The sequence below is a fragment of the Dreissena polymorpha genome, chromosome 5, assembly GCF_020536995.1.
Source record: "Dreissena polymorpha isolate Duluth1 chromosome 5, UMN_Dpol_1.0, whole genome shotgun sequence".
Lineage (NCBI taxonomy): Eukaryota > Metazoa > Mollusca > Bivalvia > Myida > Dreissenidae > Dreissena > Dreissena polymorpha.
In genome coordinates, this window is record NC_068359.1 from 110,032,216 (window position 1) to 110,054,910 (window position 22,695).

Genomic DNA, 22,695 nt, shown 5'->3' on the forward strand with positions numbered 1-22,695 from the left:
TTGTGATTGTTGTAGGCATGTAGGAAAAGTGCTCAATATCTTGAAAATGACCATAAGCATTTATTTGTATGCACCCGAATCAAATGATCGGGGGTATATTTGCTTTTGGCCTGTCTGTCATTCTGTCCCATATTCCATGTGACTGTTATGAAGGTTCATTGAAATATTCTATATGACTGTTATGAAGGTTCAGTGCAATATTCTATGTGATTGTTACGAAGGTTCAGTGCAATATTCTATATTGATTGTTTTGAAGGTTAAGTGCAATATTTTATGTGACTAATGTTCATTGATATATTCTGGGTGCTTGTTATGTATTTTAATTGCAATATTCCATGTGACTGTAATGTAGGTTCATTGAAATATTCTATATGACTGTTATGAATGTTCATTGCAATATTCCATGTTATTGTAATGAAGGTTCATTGAAATATTCTATATGACTGTTATGAAGGTTCAGTGCAATATTCTATGTGATTGTTATGAAGGTTCAGTGCAATATTCTATATGACTGTTATGAAGGTTCAGTGCAATATTCTATGACTGTTATGAAGGTTCAGTGCAATATTCTATATGACTGTTATGAAGGTTCAGTGCAATATTCTATATGACTGTTATGAAGGTTCAGTGCAATATTCTATATGACTGTTATGAAGGTTCAGTGCAATATTCTATATGACTGTTATGAAGGTTCAGTGCAATATTCTATGACTGTTATGAAGGTTCAGTGCAATATTCTATGTGATTGTTAAGAAGGTTCAGTGCAATATTCTATGTGACTGTTATAAAGGTTTAGTGCAATATTCCATATGACAAATGAATGTTCATTGATATATTCCGTGTGACTGTTATGAATGTTCATTGCAATATTCCATGTTATTGTAATGAAGGTTCATTGAAATATTCTATATGACTGTTATGAAGGTTCAGTGCAATATTCTATGTGATTGTTATGAAGGTTCAGTGCAATATTCTATGTGATTGTTATGAAGGTTCAGTGCAATATTCTATATGACTGTTATGAAGGTTCAGTGCAATATTCTATGTGATTGTTAAGAAGGTTCAGTGCAATATTCTATATGACTGTTATGAAGGTTCAGTGCAATATTTTATGTGACTGTTATAAAGGTTCACAGCAATATTCCATATGACTAATGAATGTTCATTGATATATTCCGTGTGACTGTTATGAATGTTCATTGCAATATTCCACATGATTGTTATGAAGGTTAAATGCAAGATAGGTTCAGTACAATATTCTAATTTTTGTCATGTTTGATGCAGATAAAAGGTGAGGTGAACAAACTGTACAAGCTCTTAGAGATTGATATTGACGGCATCTACAAGAGTATGCTGCTGCTGAAAAAGAAGAAGTATGCGGCCCTGAGTGTACACAAGGGGCCTGATGGCAAGTACACGACCCAGGAAGAGAAGAAGGGGCTGGATATTGTCAGGAGGGACTGGTCAGGGCTGGCCAAGAGTGTGGGAGAGTAAGTGAAAAACATTCAGAACAATGTGGGAGAGTTAGTGAATAACCTTCAGAATAATAAGGGAGTGAGTGAATAACACACAGTACAATATAGGAGCGTTAGTGAATAACATTCAGAACAATTTGGGCGAGTAAGTGAATAACACACAGTACAACATACGAGAGTAAATGAATGACATTCAGTACAATGTGGGAGAGTAAGTGAATAAAATTCAGTACAATGTGGTAGAGTTAGTGAATAACCTTCAGAACAATAAGGGAGAATGAGTGAATAACACACAGTACAATATAGGAGAGTTAGTGAATGAATAACATTCAGAACAATTTGGGCGAGTAAGTGAATAACACGCAGTACAACATACGAGAGTAAATGAATGACATTCAGTACAATGTGGGAGAGTAAGTGAATAAAATTCAGTACAATGTGGGAGAGTTAGTGAATAACCTTCAGAACAATAATGGAGAATGAGTGAATAACACACAGTACAAAGTAGGAGAGTAAGTGAATAATATGCAGTACAATGTGGGAGAGGAAGTGAATAACATTCAGTTCTATGTGGGAGGGTTAGTAAATAACATGCAGTACAATAAGGAGGAGTTAGTGAATAGCATGCAGAACATTTTCTAAGAGTAAATGTATAAATTTCAGTTAAATGTGGGAGAGTCGGTGAATAACATACAGCGCAATTTTGGATAATAAGTGAATTACATGTGGTTCAATGTCGGAGCGTAACGGAATAACTTGCAGTACAATGTGGGAGAGTAAGTGACTTACATGATGTGCAATTTAGGAGAGTAAGTGGATAACATGCAGTAGAATTTGGGGGAGTAAGTGAATAACATGAAGTACAATGTGAGAGGGTAAGTGAATAGCATGCAGAGCAATGTGGGAATGTAAGTGGATTACATGCAGTACTATGTGGGAGGGTTATTGAATAAAATGCTTTAATATATGGGCAAGTAAGTGAGTAACATGGGGTACAATGTGGGGGAGTAAGATAATAGCACATGGTGCAATTTGGGAAAGTAAGTGAATAATATTCACTGAAATGTATGAAAGTTATGTAAATAACATGCATTCAAATGTGGATAGTCTGAAGAAGAATACATAATTTCTAGACCAGTAAAAATCCTAGCATAATATAAACTTATATTGTTAACAAAATCGATACTTCTTAACATTAGAAAGTGTTTTTATGCCCCCAGTAGGTTGGCATAAAGCAGATGAACTGTCCGTCTGTCTGTCCGTCAGTCCGTCCGAAAACTTTAACATTGGCCATAACTTTTGCAATTTTGAAGATAGCAACTTGATATTTGGCATGCATGTGTATCTCATGAAGCTGCACATTTTGAGTGGTGAAAGGTCAAGATCATCATTCAAGGTCAAAAGTAAAAAAATACAATCCAAGGGAAGTAATAAGCTTTAAAAGATAATTTTTAAACATGCCAAATGATATATTGATTTTTTTTTTCAAAGCGGCACAATAGGGGGCATTGTGTTTCTGACAAACACATCTCTTGTTATGTTTGTGTATGAATAAAATTTTGTGCAAATTAAAAAATAGTATTACAGTATTTACAGTATTACCTATCTTTCAATACAAGTAAGTTGAGAAGCGCACCAATAGACACAATAAAGTACGGGAGTGAGTAATCGAAGATTGTCTGAGAATTATAGAATAATGTTTATTGTGGCTTGTATTTTCAGCTATGTTGTGTCGACTATTCTGAGTGGTGAGTCGCGGGAGACTGTGGTAGAGCTGATACACTCTCGACTGAACGAGGTGGGAGAGCAAGTGAGGGAGGGGAAGATTCCTGTAGAAGAGTTCCTCATTACCAAGGTAACAGTGTGACCTTGAACTAGCAGGGCTTTTGTTTTTGTGAAGCGATCTTCCCCCCCCCCATTTTGTAAAAAAAATTAATAGAAAAAATGTAAAAATTAGAGTCGCAAACTTTTTGAAATTGTGAAAATTTGAGTCACAAAGTTCTTGATACTGTGAGAATTTGAGTAGCAACTTTCCCCAAATTGTGAAAAACAGCCATGCTCACAGAAGGAAAATAGTCCTGACTAGTAGTAAGATAACATCCATTGTGACCTTGTACTAGCAGTTAGGTTATACATTGTGAACTTGTACTAGCAGTAAGGTAACAATGTGACCTTTTACTAGATGTTAGGTTATTCATTGTAACTTTGTACTAGCAAAAAGGTAACATAGTGATTTTGTACTAGCAGTAAGGTATCATTGTGACCTTGTACTAGCAGTTAGGTAACATTGTGACTTTGTACTAGCAGTTAGGTAACATTGTGACCTCGTACTAGCACTAAGGTTACATTGTGACCTTTTACTAGCAGTAAGGTTACATTGTGACCTTGTACTAGCAGTAAGGTTACAATGTGACCTTTTACTAGCAGTAAGGTTACATTGTGACCTTGCACTAGCAGTTAAGTAACATTGTGACCTTGTACTAGCAGTTAGGTAACATTGTGACCTTGTACTAGCAGTTAGGTAACATGGTGACCTTGTACTAGCAGTTAGGTAACATTGTGACCTTGTACTAGCAATAAGGTTACATTGTGACCTTGTACTAGCAGTTAAGAAACATTGTGATCTTGTACTAGCAGTAAGGTAACATTGTGACCTTGTACAAGCAGTTAGGTAACATTGTGACCTTGTACTAGCACTAAGGTTACATTGTGACGTTTTACTAGCAGTAAGGTTACATTGTGACCTTGTACTAGCAGTAGGGTTACATTGTGACCTTGTACTAGCAGTAAGGTAACATTGTGACCTTGAACTAGCTGCCAGGTAACATTGTGACCTTGTACTAGCAGTTAGGTAACATTGTGACCTTGTACTAGCAGTAAGGTTACATTGTGACGTTTTACTAGCAGTAAGGTTACATTGTGACCTTGTACTAGCAGTAAGGTTACAATGTGACCTTTTACTAGCAGTAAGGTTACATTGTGACCTTGTACTAGCAGTTAAGTAACATTGTGACCTTTTACTAGCAATAAGGTAACATTGTGACCTTGTACTAGCAGTAAGGTTACATTGTGAACTTGTACTAGCAGTTAGATAACATTGTGACCTTGTACTAGCAGTTAGGTAACATTGTGACCTTGTACTAGCAGTAAGGTTACATTTTGACCTTGTACTAGCAGTTTAGTAACATTGTGACCTTGTACTAGCAGTTAGGTAACATTGTGACCTTGGGCTAGCAGTTAGGTAACATCATGACCTTGTACTAGCAGTAAGGTTACATTGTGACCTTAAACTAGTAGTAAGGTAACATTGTGACCTTGAACTAGCTGTCAGGTAACATTGTGCACTTGTGCTTGCGATATGGTAACATTGTGACCTTGTACTAGCAGTAAGGTTAAATTGTGACCTTGTACTAGCAGTTAAGTAACATTGTGACCTTGAACTAGCAGTTAGGTAACATGGTGACCTTGTACTAGCAGTTAGGTAACATGGTGACCTTGAACTAGAAGTAAGTTTACATTGTGACCTTGTACTAGCTGCAAGGTAACATTGTGACCTCATAGTAGCAGTGAGGTTATATTGTAACCTTGTACTAGCAGTAATGTAACATTGTGAACATATACTGGCAGTAAGGTTACATAGTGACAATGTACCAGCAGTTGATGTACGCTCAGCTTTTAAGATGTTTTTGACCTTTTGAGTGGCATACTTTAAATTATAGACAGTCACATATAATGCTTAATGTTTTGTTTATTGTCATAAATACATACCTGCTATCCCTAGCTATACCTTTAATAGGTGGGTTAGCTTCTCCAGAAATCTTCAAGTGCCGGAATTCGGCCACCTCTTCTACTGAAAACAGATTCAGGTTAAACATAGTACAATGTAACCTAACCGGAAATCAAGAACCGTAACTCATCTTACTTTTCTGGAGACACACCGTGCAGATCGCCATTTTCTATCGGCTTTAAATTTGGACTTTTAGTTCAATTCTGCATGGTGGAATTGGGTTTGAAATTGATGAATTGTATAATTAATCGTTTCTGCTTTATTCAGAAATCTTTTCTTGTATTATTTTGTTGATAATTCATTGTTTTTCACTTTTTGCCGGATTTTTCCATCTCCTCATGATTTGAGCACGAGGATTTCGTGATTTTTGTCAACAAGTTATTGACAATTTTGTACATTGTAAATACTTTGTTTAACTGATTATTTCAGTTATTTTGTTCTTTTTACATTGTTTTCTAATGAGGATTCTCTTCTTTTTCTACTTACAGAGTAAGAATGAGTTAACAAACTAGAGATTCGTGTGGGCACATTAAGGCTTCGTGGGATTCCCTCAAGACTTGTTTGTCATGCACTAATTGTACCTTTGAACATAAATGCTCTGTTTGTAGTGCGTGAGAGGATGCGACGTGGCAGAAAGCAATCTGTCGCAGAACGTTTCTAAGCAGAAAACGTACAGATGAACCTTCATCAGATGAGAAATTCCCGGTGACTTTACAGCAGACGTCAGATGATCAATTGCAGCATCAGTCCACGCGTATAACTTTGTTTTCAGCTTTGCTGGGTATTTTGTACCTGCTCATATACATGAGCACGTACTTATCGTGATCTTCATCAATAGGTAATTGAGAACATTTGTACTGTGTAAATATTCTTCTCATGTGTTACAAGATCGTGCATAGCGTGTTCTTCTAATACATTGACAGAATGTTTATCATTTGCCATTGTGTACAATAATGATTTTACTTTCCATATGACAATCTTAATTATGGTCATTTGAATTTTCTTGTGTTTGAATTAAACTTTGTATAATTTACAATCTTGGGCAGTCGTATTATAGATTATAGGTACTATTGACTTTCTCTTTTACAATATTAATAAAAGAATGTTAATTAATTTCATTATGGGCAAATAATGATTTTATGTACTGTATGATAATCTGGTCTGTGACCAGTTTATTGTTGAATATGTTTTGCTCTTGTCTTTCATATAATCATCTACATGATGGTCGCAGATACAAGAGTGGATTAATATCCAGTGACTTTGAAGACCACAGATGGCATGTTGCAGCCTCAGTCACCGGGTATCAGGCAAGATGGTGATCGTACTTTACATCGGAAAGTCGATCAACATCAGACCATATGGCGACAACCGTCAGCCAGTCTTTGCCTGATGGCATTGGTCAAGGACATCAACCAATGCCAGACCAATTGGCATCCGCCATACGGTCATTATCCAATGACAACGCTGGTCATGTCATGACCTTTACGTCAGCAGGTACCGGACCGGTCACCGGGGACTGGTGGGAGCAACGACCGGTCATCGGGGACCGGTCCGACCAACCGGTCAACGGAGACCGATCCGGTCACGGGTCCGACCCACCGGTCAACGGATACCGGTCTGGTCACCGGTCCGACCCACCGGTCGTATTCATCAAGCAGTCCTCATTCCCGTCATCGTTATGATCATTATCGATCATCTCGATCACTAGGGAAACGATACTCGAGGAGACGTTATTCCCGTCATAGCTGTTCTAGCTCTCGGTGTCGTAGCCGTTCTTGATCTCGGCATCACAGGAATAAAGGTCGTAGACAAGCTGCACTGAAGCATTGTCGTTCCGACTTTTATGACCGGTCACATTACAATCCTATTTCTGATTGTAATGTCTCCTTACCCTATGCACCAGTTCCCAGTGTGATGTCAACACATGTTGCATCGACTGATCCGATTTCACAGCCCTTCAATTCTGGTGTTCATCTCACCACAACGGCTGTTTTGTCTGCACCAAGTGTATCTACTTCTATTCCTAGTCGGAAACCCTCGGCTGCTTCTCCGTCTTTGCGTGACACATGGGGTCAATATTCCTTTGGACAATATGTACCTGTCACTTCTGATAATTCACTGTCTTTTTCCGGTTTCAATTATCAGTTTGTCTACTTTGCGAGTAGTCATTCTTCGTTACCAGAGAATCATCATTTGGTGCATGATAATAGGCCTATCATTCCTACCACTTTTTACGATTGAGAATTGACAACATCACTCATCGGGTAAAGGGCAAGATGGAGATTGTACTATGATAACTTCGTTAGAAAGTCGATCAACATCATACCATATGGTGACAACCGTGCGCCGGTCTATGCCCGATGGCATTGGTCAAGGACTACGACCGAAGGGAACACATTCTCACTCCCTGTATATGGAAACCAAGGAATTACTTGTTCTTTGCAAGACGCTCAACATTTTTCTTCTAGCCTAATATATCCCAGGTCGTTTCAACGCCCGGGCGGATGGTTGTCTCGCAAACACCAATTACTTCCATCGGAGTGGACACTTCATCAGGAAGTGACCAATCAGATTTTTCTCATGTTTGGTTATCCAATGGTCGACCTATTTGCAACCAGACACAATCACAGACTCCCTCTGTATGTGAGTCCGGTTTACGATCCAGCAGCTTGTTCAGTAGACGCATTTTTGTTCGATTGGGACCAACTGGAGGCTTACGCTTATCTCCCATTCTGATTCTCCAAATATTGGCGAAAATCAGGGTGAGTTTGTGTAGCATAATCCTGATCGCCCCTTGGTGGCCCAGGAGATCGTGGTTCAACGATCATCTCAGTCTCCTGTACGATTATCCCAGGACACTTCCTCACAGATCAATGTTCCACTTACACGTCTGGCCTTTATCAGGCAACCTCTGCAGAAGAAACGCTTTTCTGTGAGGGCTTCAACCCTCGTTGCTTCTGCAAGGAGAAAGTCCACTAGAGCAGTCTATGATGCTCAATGTAAACTCTTCTCTAATTGGTGTATTCGAGGAAAAATTGATTCCCTCAATCCTTCTGCTAGACACATAGGGGATTTTCTCATCTATCTTTATGATAATAAGATATTTTCTCTTAGCTACATCAAAAGATATAGATCTATGATTTCGCATATATTGGCATTTACTTAATCATCACATGTCTGTGCTGATCCAGCGATTTCGGAACTGATGCGATATATGGAACTTAAACGTCCTGTTTCTTGTACACTTGCGCCTAAATGGGATTTGGCTTGTGTTCTTGATTCTCTAGATCAAGCTTCTTTACAGTTTCTATCTTGGAAGACAGTTTTCCTTCTTACTATGGCTTCAGCCAAAAGGAGAAGCGAAATTCATGCTCTGTCTATCGAGGATGGTCATCTTCGTTTTGATTCCTCAGATGGATCTGTAACTTTGTTATGTCAGCCAGGATTCCTTGCTAAATATCAACTCCCCTCTAAGGCTTCTTACCCTTCAAAGTTCCAAGTCTTTCTAATACTTGTGGACATGAAGATAATGATAGACTTCTTTGCCCAGTCAGGGCGTTAAAATTCTATCTTGAAAGAGTAAAGGCTATTCGAGGTTCTAGTAAGATACTTGTCATTCCGTTAAAAGGGGGGAATGTGTCTGTGGCTTCGATTTCTCGTTGGGTATCTCGTTTGGTAGCCTCGACTATTAAGAAGGTGTATTCATCTCTCTCACCTAGGGATTTATCCCTTTTTAAGATCAGACCGCATGAATTAAGAGCTCTTTCGGCTTTGTGGACGTATATAAATAATGTCCCACTTTCTGAAGTGCTTCAAGCTGCTATCTGAAGGAATCCGACCACCTTTTCCTCATTCTATCTTCGTTCTCTTGAGTGTCAACAGGACAATTTATATATGTTGGGTCCTGTTGTGGTTGCTCAAACGGTAGTTTCTTCCATGGCGTAAATGTACTGGTCCTATTCAGAAACTAAGTACAATTCTGTACTAACGAAGATTGTATGAGGACAGATTTCTACTATCTCTGGCTGAAAAACCTGATTATGGGTTTTTGTTGTGATGGGAAAATATAACGAGAACCTCGCGCCACAGCTACAAAATCAGCTAGGGATAGCAGGTATGTATTTATGACATTAAAACAAATTTTCTTAAAATAAAATTCATTTTAATTATTTAATACTTACCTGCTATCAGTGAGTCCCTCCTCCCAACCCCGCTCATCGTTTTATATTTTCATAATTGTATGAAAAGAAAGATGAGTTCCGGTTCTTGATTTCCGGTTAGGTTACATTGTACTATGTTTAACCTGAATCTGTTTTCAGTAGGAGAGGTGGCCGAATTCCTGCACTTGAAGATTTCTGGAGAAGCTAACCCACCTAGAAAGGTATAGCTAGGGATAGCAGGTAAGTATATAATATTTAAAATGAATTTTATTTTAAGAAAATTTGTGTTAAAATATTGAATATTTAAATAAATATGATAAACTGTTTCATGATGGTTGCTTTTTCGACCTAGAGTGTGTTTATTTTCCACTACCTGAAGCCTTAGATGAAGCAAAACAAATTTAATTCTGAAATAGAAAGGGAAACAGTTAAAATAAGATTTAAGTCTTTTATGGAAACGAAGAAATTTGGACAGCATTTTTCACTGACCATATTTTTTATGGTTTTCAAATGTCATTGAGATTTGTTTTGCCATGATCTGATACAGCAACTGACCAAGAACCCTGAAGACTATCCAGACAAGAAGTCCCTGCCCCATGTGCAGGTCGCTCTCAGGCTCAACAGCAAGGGGGGCAAGCGACTGAAGGGAGGCGATACAGTGGCATATGTGATATGTGAGGTATGTTTTGTACTGTGATATGTGAGGTATGTCATGTACTGTGATATGTGAGGTATGTCTTGTACTGTGATATGTGAGGTATGTCTTGTACTGTGATATGTGAGGTATGTCTTGTACAGTGGCCTATGTGATATGTGAGGTATGTCATGTACAGTGGCATATGTGATATGTGAGGTATGTCAGTATGTCATGTACAGTGGCCAATGTGACATGTGAGGTATGTCATGTAAAGTGGCCTATGTGATATGTGAGGTATGTCTTGTACAGTGGTCTGTGTGATATGTGAGATATGTCTTGTACTGTGATATTTGAGGTATGTGTTGTACAGTGGCCTATGTGATATGTGAGGTATGTCCTGTACAGTGGTCTATGTGATATGTGTGGTATGTTATGTACAGTGGCCTATGTGATATGTGAGGTATGTCATGTACAGTGGCCTATGTGATATGTGTGGTATGTCTTGCACAGTGGTCTATGTGATATGTGGGGTATGTCTTGTACTGTGATATGTGAGGTATGTCTTGTACAATGGCCTATGTGATATGTGAGGTATGTCTTGTACAGTGGTCTATGTGAAATGTGAGGTTTGTCTTGTACTGTGATATGTGAGGTATGTCATGAACAGTGGCCTATGTCATATGTGTGGTATGTCTTGTTCAGTGGCCTATGTGATATGTGAGGTATGTCTAGTACAGTAGCCTATGTCATATGTGAGGTATGCCTTGTACAGTGGCCTATGTGATATGTGAGGTATGTTTTGTACAATGTTCTATTTGATATGTGAGGTATGTCTTGTACAGTAGCCTATGTGATATGTGAGGTGTGTCTTGTACAATGTTCTATTTGATATGTGAGGTATGTCTTGTACAGTGGCCTATGTGATATGTGAGGTATGTCTTGAACAATGTTCTATTTGATATGTGAGGTATGTCTTGTACAGTGGCTTATGTGATATGTGTGGTATGTCATGTACAGTGGCCTATGTGATATGTGTGGTATGTCTTGTACAGTGGCCTATGTGATATGTGAGGTATGTCTTGTACAATGTTCTATTTGATATGTGAGGTATGTCTTGTACAGTGGCCTATGTGATACGTGAGGTATGTCTTGTACAATGTTCTATTTGATATGTGTGGTATGTCTGGTACAGTGGCCTATGTGATATGTGAGGTATGTCATGTACAATGTTCTATTTGATATGTGAGGTATGTCTTGTACAATGTTCAATTTGATATGTGAGGTATGTCTTGTACAGTGGCCTATGTGATATGTGAGGTATGTCTTGTACAATGGCCTATGTGATATGTGAGGTATGTCTTGTACAATGTTCTATTTGATATGTGAGGTATGTCTTGTACAATGTTCTATTTGATATGTGAGGTATGTCATGTACAGTGGCCTATGTGATATGTGTGGTATGTCTTGTACAGTGGCCTATGTGATATGTGAGGTATGTCTTGTACAATGTTCTATTTGATATGTGAGGTATGTCATGTACAGTGGCCTATGTGATATGTGTGGTATGTCTGGTACAGTGGCCTATGTGATATGTGAGGTATGTCTTGTACAATGTTCTATTTGATATGTGAGGTATGTCTTGTACAGTGGCCTATGTGATATGTGTGGTTTGTCATGTACAGTGGCCTATGTGATATGTGTGGTTTGTCTTGTACAGTGGCCTATGTGATATGTGAGGTATGTCTTGTACAATGTTCTATTTGATATGTGAGGTATGTCATGTACAGTGGCCTATGTGATATGTGAGGTATGTCTTGTACAATGTTCTATTTGATATGTGAGGTATGTCATGTACAGTGGCCTATGTGATATGTGAGGTATGTCTTGTACAATGTTCTATTTGATATGTGAGGTATGTCTTGTACAATGTTCTATTTGATATGTGAGGTTTGTCTTGTACAGTGGCCTATGTGATATGTGATGTATGTCGTATTGTGTCAATTTTAACACAGCATTATACTGACTATTTATCCTGATATGCCTCATAAGTTGTATGAACTTTTTCTTATCAAGCTCAAACAATTATTGTCAGATAAGGCCATCCTAAAGATGAAATGTTGTAATTGTCATGGAACTTGTCCAGAAACAAGATATTTTCTTACAGGTGGTAATTTAATCAGCTCAACTTTTAGATTTTAGCACATTCTTGGACTATTTAAGCTTTCCATACAATTATTGCAAAATAAAATTGCCTGCTTTGCTTATATAAGTTAATAGTTTACAAGTGACGTGTAAGAATAGCATCATAACAGCTTTCGAGTACCGGATATTTGATTTCAGTGTTGAGCATGAAACTGTTGTATCTTATTTAGTTATGTAAGCCTGATACTCCAGTCTGACTATCACTGTGTGGTCCGTTGTATTCTCAGGATGGGTCCAACTTGGCAGCCTCACAACGAGCATATCACCCTGATGAGCTGGCCAAGAGTGACTCCTTGAAGATTGGTAGGCATTTATATGGAACATTGTCTGATGGAATGAATTTTGTTGCTGAAATGAATGTATGGATAATTTATCATGCAAACGAGATACAGTCATAACTCTAAAGAAGTATCAACTTATTTTGCTGGTTTATTTTGTGCATTTAAAGTTGTTGAGCAGAATTTTAAGAATTACAAATTGTTCATTTTCATGTTTTTATGCCCCCCTTAAAAGAAGAGGGTGTTAATTGTTTTTGCTGGATGTCTGTCAGCAGACCAGTTTGTTTCTGATTTGTCAACAAATTGACTGATTGGCTTGATACTTTACATGTGCATTGGCCTTGGACAGTAGATGACCCCTATTGCAATTGGGGTCACTAGGTCAAATGTCAAGGTTAGGCCAACATTTTTTATTAAAATGATTTTCGGATTTTCATTCTAAAAGTGTCGGGTAGGAGGACGGAAAAAAAGAAAGAAAAAAAAGATGGGTGACCAAATATGCACTCATTTTAAAAATGTTATGGTATGAAGTTCTTTTTACTAAGCAACCACAAACATGTTGATGTGCAAAATGATCATAATCAGACTGTAGGTCTTGATTTGCAGTTTTTAAATTAGTTTGAAATAAAAAAAATATCTTAACTATATAGATATAAGTTCAAAAGTTATGCAATCTTTTCACTTGTCTATAATAAACTTTTTGGTGAATTTTTGATGGTTTTTTTCACAAGGAATCCATATGTTGCATTAAAAATACTTTATCTCCACAAACAACCAATAAGCTATTGAGGTTTAAAAGAAATATTTATAGTTTATTGTCCAGTAAAAATCAATACCTCAGACAAATACAAATAGCATAATAAAACGCTTTTCAGGGGTTTCACTGGCCCCAAAAAAGTTGTCGCCACTTTATTGCGGTGTTAAAACCGCCCGTAATTCAAACTCAATCAATAAGGACAATCATTTAAGGAACCTTACTACATTTATGAATAATGGCATTTACGATATTTTTATTACTCTGGGAAGTATGTTAATACATAAATAACAATAAGTACCTTCATAAGTCGTAATATTAAAAGCTTTATTTTTATATAAATAACATTTTTTCCACTTGATAAACCAGATAACCAACATAATATAATAACGTTAACAATAATGTAACAGTATGCTGCATAAATGTTTCAGAATTATTTATTAAAACCTAGAATCACACAAATATATATCATCTGAAAGGAAAAATAAATCAAACATCAGAAAATAAAGCATCTCAATTCAAATTGTTAAACAGTTTATACATTTGGTCATTTGGACATGATATACATCAACTTCTGTTTATTATCAAATTTCACAAATTCTAAAACAACAACTTTTGTTAAAAGGTTTTCTGTTAGTTGGGGTGGTTGATTTCCAGGTTCAATTAAATGAATATTTTTTCACATCTATTTCTTGACAGAAAGACCCAGGATAATTGCCACCATCCATTCTTGTTGTCTGAAATAACACAAAACATATTTGTACAAACTATATACAACAAATCAACACATAAATGTCACTATCTTTATATATGTCCGAATTTTAACATATCCGAAATATAGTACATCGAGTGAAGGACCTACTTTTGATTTCAGAAATAGTTGGTATCTTAATAAAAATATATCGTTCCCAGAACATTTTAATAATGGAACTGTTAAACACAAATGCCTGTTGAAACAAGTTAACATGTGTCTTTGTCATGGTATTGATTAAAGAAATAGCGTCCCTAATAATCGTTATAATTATTGATCTTCGTGACAGTTTATCCCTGGATAACATAATTGATAGTTCAATGTCATAAAGGAGCTGTTAATCCGATAATAACCCCCATAAACTTGACTATTTTATTTGGACATTCATGGTTTGAAATCGTTTTAGAAACTGTTGATTTTGCGATTTTTGAACTTTTGGTACGAACCAGTTCGGAACAAAACCAAAGTTTCGTACCCATTGAAAATAACGCAAAAACACATATTATATGCACAAATTCGTCACTACAACTACATTAAACAACACATAAAATTTTATTCTCTAAAATATGACCGTATTTGTGTGTAAAATATGGAATGTTTAAAGTTGATAGGCGTAAATGGGTTTCGCATTTCGAGCACCTGTTAAATTAAAATCGTTCTTTTCTTATTGCTTTCATAATATTTTTTAGTCATTTTAATACTATCAATTTTATAAAATTGTAAAGAAATAATAAAATATTTACTTACAAATCGATTGCATTCAGGATTTTATTTGACGGTTGCATAATTATTGGGAAATTAGCAGACTTTGCTGATGAAAGCGTTGTAGCGTTCATCAACTTCTTGCACAAACAATGATGGCATAGCTGTTGGTAAATTCCAGCACATGTACACGATGAAGGAGGTTCGCGTATTAATGTGGGTAATTAAAACTGGGTTTATTATGATGATTTATAACTCATTTGAACTTTTTCTAAAACCCGGCAAGCGTTTCGTGTTTAAAAGCCACCTTTTGGCATCCGAAATTTTTTTTTTTTTTTTTTGTTTCGTCAAAAATTGGAGTCGGCGTGTCCGGAAATCATTTTATTAAAAAAATTCTGGCCTTACTGTCACAATAAGTGTGAAAATCGTTTCTGATCATAACTTGTCAATTGACCGATTGGCTTGATACTTCCCATGTGCATTGGACTTGGACAGTAGAAGATCCCTAATGAAATTGGGGTCACTAGGTCAAAAGTCAGTGTAACAATAAGTGGGAAAATTGTTTCGAATCAATAACTCGTCAACAAATTCACTGATTAGCTACTGATACTTCCAATTTGCATTGGCCTTGGACAGTAGATGACCCCTATTGAAAATGGGGTCATAAGTTCAAAGTCCTGTTTGGGGGGCATATGTTTCTGACTGCTGAATGCTTGTTCTTAATTTAAAAAAAATCCCATGTGATTTATTGATATTGGGTTGTGAATCCTTTACTATGTCAGTTCTATGTTTCTGTGACAGATACAAAGTACTATCTGGCCCATCAAGTGCACCCTGTGGTGTCCAGGTTGTGTGATCCCATAGAGGGAACAGATGCCTCCCATATTGCAGAGTGCCTAGGTAAGTCAACAGATTAACTCCATCCCCCATGTGCAGGTCTCTATCAGACTCTTTTTGGGGTGTGGGGTTAAACAAATTATGTTTAGGTAAACAAAGGTAAAGTCAAAATATATATATATATATATATCTATACAGTCGAAACTGACCTAACGGCCACCTGAGAATAACGGTCACCTGCAGACAACGGTCTGTCAAGATTCCCCTGGACGAAAAATCACTCTATATTCCACTTGAGAATAACGGGTCACCTGTCCATAACGGCCACTATATTCCACTCCCAAATTCATGTTTGACTGAAAACAACGGTTACGTGTCAGTCTTCTCGAGTCGCATACATTAAAAACACAGCGCATTATTTGTCCGTCTATTTTGCGGGTAAAGCGTCTGATAGCGGTAATTGCCTTTGATATTATAAAAGCGGTTCGCTGCGAGTAAACAAATAATAGGGTGTTGAGAAACGGTCGAAACAAAGGATCACGATCACTGTTTGTGCATCCATGACTGGTAAGTAAAAATTGTCTCACCATAATTATTGAATTTGCATTTTGATTGCATGAAACAGGTGAAATTAACACTAACAAGGTGCATTAATAGCAATTATTGTCTGCAGGCATAACGCATGAGTGTGTGACAAAGTCAATTGATCTTTATCGCTGATTAAGTGGTAAAAACAACATTAAGATGGCGAGTGTTTTTATAAGAAGGCAATAAGAGGGTTAGTGATAGGCTTTAAAGGCAAAACATACACTGATATGCATCAACTTTAGGCATTTATGAAAGAGGATTATTTTTGCATGGAGTGAATTGTTTTGATTGTTGGGTGTGAGAATGGTTGTGTGTGTTTTGAAGTTTTTTGCGCGATAAGTAATCTTGTTTTTTGTGCATGATGTGCTATGTTTTTATGCCCTCCAAATGGAATATCGGGGGTATATTGTTTTTGGCCTGTCTGTCTGTCATTGTATGTGTCTGTCACAAACTTAAACCTTGGTTAAACTTTTGAAATAACTTTTGCAATATTGAAGATAGCAACTTGATATTTGGAATGCATGTGTATCTCATGGAGCTGCACATTTTGAATGGTGAAAGGTCAAGGTCATCCTTCAAGGTAAAAGGTCAAATATATGGCTTTAAAGCAGCGCAGTAGGGGGCATTGTGTTTCTGACAAACATCTCTTGTTTTGATAAAGAATGAATGAATGTTTGTATTTTGTATGATGTTGTTGAATGAAAATGCTGTTTGTGTTATGTTTGCGTACGAATAAATTTAACAAAAAATATTACGTCTTTTTCTTTGAATGAGAACGGTACAGTTACACCGTACTATCGATTTATGACAGCCTACAATATGAAATTTAATCAATCTATAAGATATTATTCAATGCAAGTTTTTTCTGTTATTATGCTTAATTATCGGCAATGAGCCTTTGTTTTACACTGTAAGCAAAAGACTGGGTGGGGTAACAACGTAGCAATACTACCAACTGACCAACCATCTTAAAATTGTGATCCGAAAACAACGGTCACCTGTGGACAATTGTCACTTTGGTCATTGCCCTTGACTGACCACTATTCAGGTTTGACTGTATATATAGGACTTTTGATAAGAAAAGAATCTCTTTGAGATGAAGCTGTATTTCTGTTCAAAATGGACATGGAGGGGGTGGGGGGTTAAACAATGTGGTAAGCTGTTCAAAACATTAAAAAAAGTACAAATGTATATAGGAGTTTTGCTTTGAAGAAATCTGTTGAGATGAAGCCTTATTTCAACTGATGTTGCAAAGGGACACATGTAGCATCTTCATTACCTACATTCTTATGTTGTTTGTGGTCAGGTTTGGACCCAGCTGGTTACCGGCATGCAGCCCAGGCCCGTGAGGAGGCAGGGGACCAGGAGCTGCTGGACACAGTGAAGGTGACAGATGAGGAGAAGTACAGGGACTGTGAAAGGCTCATGGTTAAGTGCCCTGGGGCCACATGCAGGAGGGAGATCGTGCTGGACGTCCCACTGAAGGGAGCAGTATGTATAAGTCAATGGTTAATTGAAGCGTTATTAACGCACTAGAAACCACAATCATGGTCTCTTTTTCATGAACTTTTGTCAGAAAGATGTTTTGTTTGGTTTGAAAGTGGGTCATGTGTGGTGAAAAGCTATGTCCTTTTTGAGTAGAAATTCATAAAATAGTTTGCAACACTGGGTTCAAGCCAATATACCTTGCTTATAAGGTGAGAGACATCTGAATTAGGAGGCGTGTGTTGTGTTGGAATCTTCTCTGGGCACATTATGATTTTCCTGAAAGACACCTAGAATAAAAACAGACTTAAAGTATCTCAATTCGCCTCCACAATTTTTAAGTGAAAATACATAGGTGTACTGTTAACCATTTAATTAGTGTAATAAGTGTCATTATACAGAAGATTAACATTTACTGAATCTGATAACTAGAATATCAAGGGTTTCTCCTGTAGTAAAGGTTTCTCCTGTTAGAAAATTAATAAAAGCATGTTTCCAATTGCAGAATGGTAAACTTGCTCTCACATTTTGCAGGACATGTACATCGAAGCATCTCTTGGCAAGTGTCCAAACGAACAGTGCCCTCTGATTGTTGCCAAGAACCATGTTGCTATAGGCAACCAGCTGACTGTTGCTATCAGAGACCATATCAAGAAGTACTACCAGGTGTGGGAACATAAGAGTCACTGCGTTTGATACATATATATTATGGACGCCTTATATGCGATTACATGGGTTAAAATGGTTTAAGAGGATAGTTTTAATGTTATGGTATTTTTTATGCCCCCAGATCCAATGACTAGGGGGTATATTGTTTATTTCATCTTCCATCCAGCTTTTTAAGTTGAACCTTAGTAAATATAATATTGAAAACACTTTTATTTTCTACTTTGAAGTATTTGTTTGCTAAACAAAAACAACACTAATCTCCCAATTTTAGTCAAAATGCCGCGATTGTTCCAGATCCAAAATGGAAAGAAAAACACTTGGAGTGTGGATTGTTTTTTATGTGGAGCAAATAACACAGGGGTGTCAATTATCTGGATTATTCCTGAAATCCAGATTTCAGCCGATCAGTGTTAATATTGATATCAATGTAAATCCAGTTAGATTTGTTTGTTGCCGGGGGATGATGGGGTTGTGAACAATTTGTTTGAAAGCGCAATCACTTGAGAACAAAATTATTATATTTGTAAAAGCTTCAGTGTCTTTCCGGAAATTTGCGATCGGTACTGATTTTGCCCTGTGTTATATTTATATATATTTCTGATTGGCTAGCGGATGGCACGGACATGAAACATAACTGAAGAAAAATCGTCGTTACTTTCCAAAAATCTTACAAGTCAACGAAACGTTGAACATGTCCGCCATCATGAAATATTCTAAGTGGTCGATTTACAAAGTAATACAGTTCAATAGCATATTGTAATGGCTTTCATTTTTTGGCATTTAAACGTTATGCACATGTTTTTTCATGATTGTGCAAAACACATACATTTTTCAGACTGTCATTTTCGGATACTGCATTTTTTCCGATTTAATTTAAGTTTGAAGTCCTTAATAAACAAACATACATTAAAGAATACACATGCGGTGATATGTACAGTTTTATTTATAATATTACGCATAGTAATCACCAGAAGTTGCAATTAGAAAGACTAAAATAGTACAATTAGTGAGGGCTCGAAGGGGGGAGGGCACTGCCCTTTATCTCCGTTTGGGACCCGCGTCCTCAGACCCTACGGCCTAAGTTTCTGGATTTAAAATTTGGGATAATTGACACCCCTTTAACATCACCTCTGCTCTATTTAACCATTTTGTTTCAATCATTACAAGTGTTAACAAAACTGTATGGCTGAAAACAACATGAAAACATAAAAATGATATTAACAAAAATAGAATGACTTTACTAAGCTGTGCATGAGCTGTATCCAACAATGTAGAATACACCAAAATTAATTCATGTTTTATTGCATAAATGTTCATAGGATGCTGGTATCATTGAAGGTTTTCTATGTCAATGTTAATGCATGTCAATGTGATTGTATTCAGGGTTGGATGAAGTGTGAAGACATGGCTTGCGGTGCACGGGTCCGTAAGATGCCCCTGATGTTCCAGAGGGGGCACCCTGTCTGTCCCAGCTGTAACAAAGGAGTCCTCAACCCTGAGGTAGGAATACCCTCACCACTGAAATAACATACATATAATTGTCTTAACAGGATAAAACAATGGTTGAAGATGGACATATTTATGCCCCTCCTTTGAAGAAGAGGTGGTATATTGTTTTGCACATGTCGGTTGGTTAGTCTGTCAGTCGATCCGTCCACCAAATGGTTTCCAGATGATATCTCAAGAACCCTTAGGCCTGGGATCAGGAAAGTTCATAGGGACATTGGTCATGACCGGCAGATGACCCCTATTGATTTTCAGGTCACTAGGTCAAAGTTTAAGGTCACAGTGACTCAAGCAGTAAAATGGTGTCTGGATGATAACTCAAGAATGCTTAAGCCTGGGATCAGGAAAGATCATAGGGACATTGGTAATGACAGACAGATGACCCCTATTGATTTTCAGTACCCCACGTTCAAGGTCAAGGTCACAGTGACTCGAAACAGTAAAATGGTTTCCAGATGGTTACTCACGAATGCTTAGGGTTAGGATCAGGAAAGTTCATGGGGACATTGGTCCACAGATGACCCCTATTGATTTTTAGGACTTAAGGTCAAAGTTCAAGGTCACATTGACCTGAAGCAGTAAAATGTTTTCCGGATCCATTTAGCACATAAAATAAAATGTGCATATCGTTTCAATGCCAAAAATGACCTAGCAAATACGTAATCAACATATAATTTGGTTAACATATTGCTTTACATTATGCTACTAAACATCTTAACTTTGCTAATCGATCACATAGAATATTTCATGATGGCAGACACGTGCAACGTTTGTTGACTTGTAAGAATTCGGGAGATTAGCGACGACTTTCCGTCAGTTCATGTCCGTGCCATCGGCTTGCCATTCAGAAATAAATGAATAAAATACCGAGCGCAAAGACGATGAAGTTTTGACTATATACTAATTTTCTTCTCAATTGATTGTGCTTTCAAACGAAATTTCCCCTACCCCCCACCGCCTTAAAAAATATCAAATCAGATTTTAATTGATCTCAAAATTGACCCTGGTTGGCTGAAATCCGGATTTCCGGAATAATATGGAAAATTGACACGGTCAAATAGTAGAAAAACCTTGTGTAGACAGTAGGGGTCACAGTTTTCATCCAATCTTTATGAAATTTGGTCAGAATGTTTATCTTGATAAAATCTGGGTTGGGATTGTATTTGGATCTTCTGTGGTCAAAAACTAGGTCAAAAACTAGGTCAAATAATAGAAAAACTTTGTGTAGACAATAGAGGTCGCAGTTTTCATCCAATCTTTATGAAATTTGGTCAGAATGTTTATCTTAATGAAATCTGGGTTGAGATTGTATTTGGGTCATCTGAGGTCAAAAACTATGTCACTAGGTCAAATAATAGAAAAACCGTCAACAATTTGTTTGTGTAGACAGTAGAGGTCACAGTTTTCATCCAATCTTTATGAAATTTGGTCAGAATGTTTATCGGGATGAAATCTGGGTTGTGATTGTATTTGGGACATGTGGGGTCAAAAACTAGGTCACTAGGTTAAAAACTAGGTCACTAGGTCAAATAATAGAAAAACCATTTATAGACAATAGAGGTCACAGTTTTCATCCAATCTTTATGAAATTTTGTCATAATTTTTATCTTGATGAAATCCGGGTTGGGATTGTATTTGGGTCATCTGGGGTCAAAAACTAGGTCACTAGGTCAAATAATAGAAAAACCTTGTGTAGACAATGGAGGTCACAGTTTTCATCCAATCTTTATAAAATTTGGTCAGAATGTTTATCTTGATGAAATCTGGGTAGGGATTGTATTTGGGTTACCTGGGGTCAAAAACTAGGTCACTAGATCAAATAATAGAAAAACCTTGTGTAGACAATAGAGGTCACAGTTTTCATCTAATGTTTATGAAATTTGGTCAGAATGTTTATCTTGATGAAATCTGGGTTGGGATTGTATTTGGTTAGTCAGGTGAGCGATTCAGGGCCATCATAGCCCTCTTGTTTATAAACGGTTTTAGTGAAACTTTCTGAATACTGTTTGAGCTTATAAGAGCACGACATGGTCCTGGTTTTGCTTTTGTTATTGCCTTTTGTCTGTATTTCATTAACTCAACTCTTAATATTTGCATTATGAACATTCTAGAACATCCACAATACCCAATTTAACCATTTTTCATGAAATGTGTTCAGTATATTTCATCCAATGATATCTCTGCCTCGGTCATGTGAAATCAATTACAATGCCACTAGATCATATTAAAGATAAAGTTGAAAATGGTTCTGGTTTGTGGAAACATTGCTTCCAGGGGACTGGGCTGTTTACCTGATATTGCTAGAGTCAAACCTTGTGACTACTTTAGAGAGCACATGTATTGCCCATCTAAATGAAACTGGCAGAGAACATTTGTCCCCATTATACTCTGCTGAGTGAGATATGATTACAGTCTGTGGAAGAAAATGGTTTCCATAAGTTTGGGGACATTTTGATATCTGGCTGTAGTAAAACCAATTGAACACTTGAGAAATCACTTTAATCACACACTCATATTTTTATGCTCCCCCAAAATGTCTGTGTGTGTGTGTCTGTCTGTCTGTTTGTCCGTGCACAATTTTTGTCCGGGCTATTTCTCAGCAGCTAATGACCGGAATTCAATGAAACTTTATGGGAAGTTTCACTACCAAGAGGAGATGTGCATATTATCAGCGGGTTCTGGTCGGATGATTTTTCACAGAGTCATGGCCCTTTGAAATTTTCTATAAAAAATTCTTTTCCCCCCCCCAACTACTGTGCCCTCAAGACGTTTCCTTTAATCTGAATATATAGTGCAATATTAAAAAAACAACTTTGGGGAGCATCACCCGTCTCCGACGGTTTCTTGTTTTTAAGGTTATTAAA

General features: G+C 37.1%; 1 protein-coding gene across 1 annotated transcript in view; it reads left to right on the forward strand.

The window, feature by feature from the left end:
• LOC127880816 (DNA polymerase alpha catalytic subunit-like) overlaps positions 1-22,695 on the forward strand; it is a 95,960-nt gene that overhangs the window by 43,835 nt on the left and 29,430 nt on the right. Inside the window, exons 19-26 of the mRNA XM_052428263.1 lie at positions 1,285-1,490; positions 3,198-3,330; positions 9,970-10,101; positions 12,489-12,564; positions 15,548-15,646; positions 17,478-17,662; positions 18,191-18,322; positions 19,709-19,825. Coding sequence (XP_052284223.1) covers positions 1,285-1,490; positions 3,198-3,330; positions 9,970-10,101; positions 12,489-12,564; positions 15,548-15,646; positions 17,478-17,662; positions 18,191-18,322; positions 19,709-19,825 — 1,080 coding nt within the window. The remainder of the gene's footprint in view (positions 1-1,284; positions 1,491-3,197; positions 3,331-9,969; positions 10,102-12,488; positions 12,565-15,547; positions 15,647-17,477; positions 17,663-18,190; positions 18,323-19,708; positions 19,826-22,695) is intronic.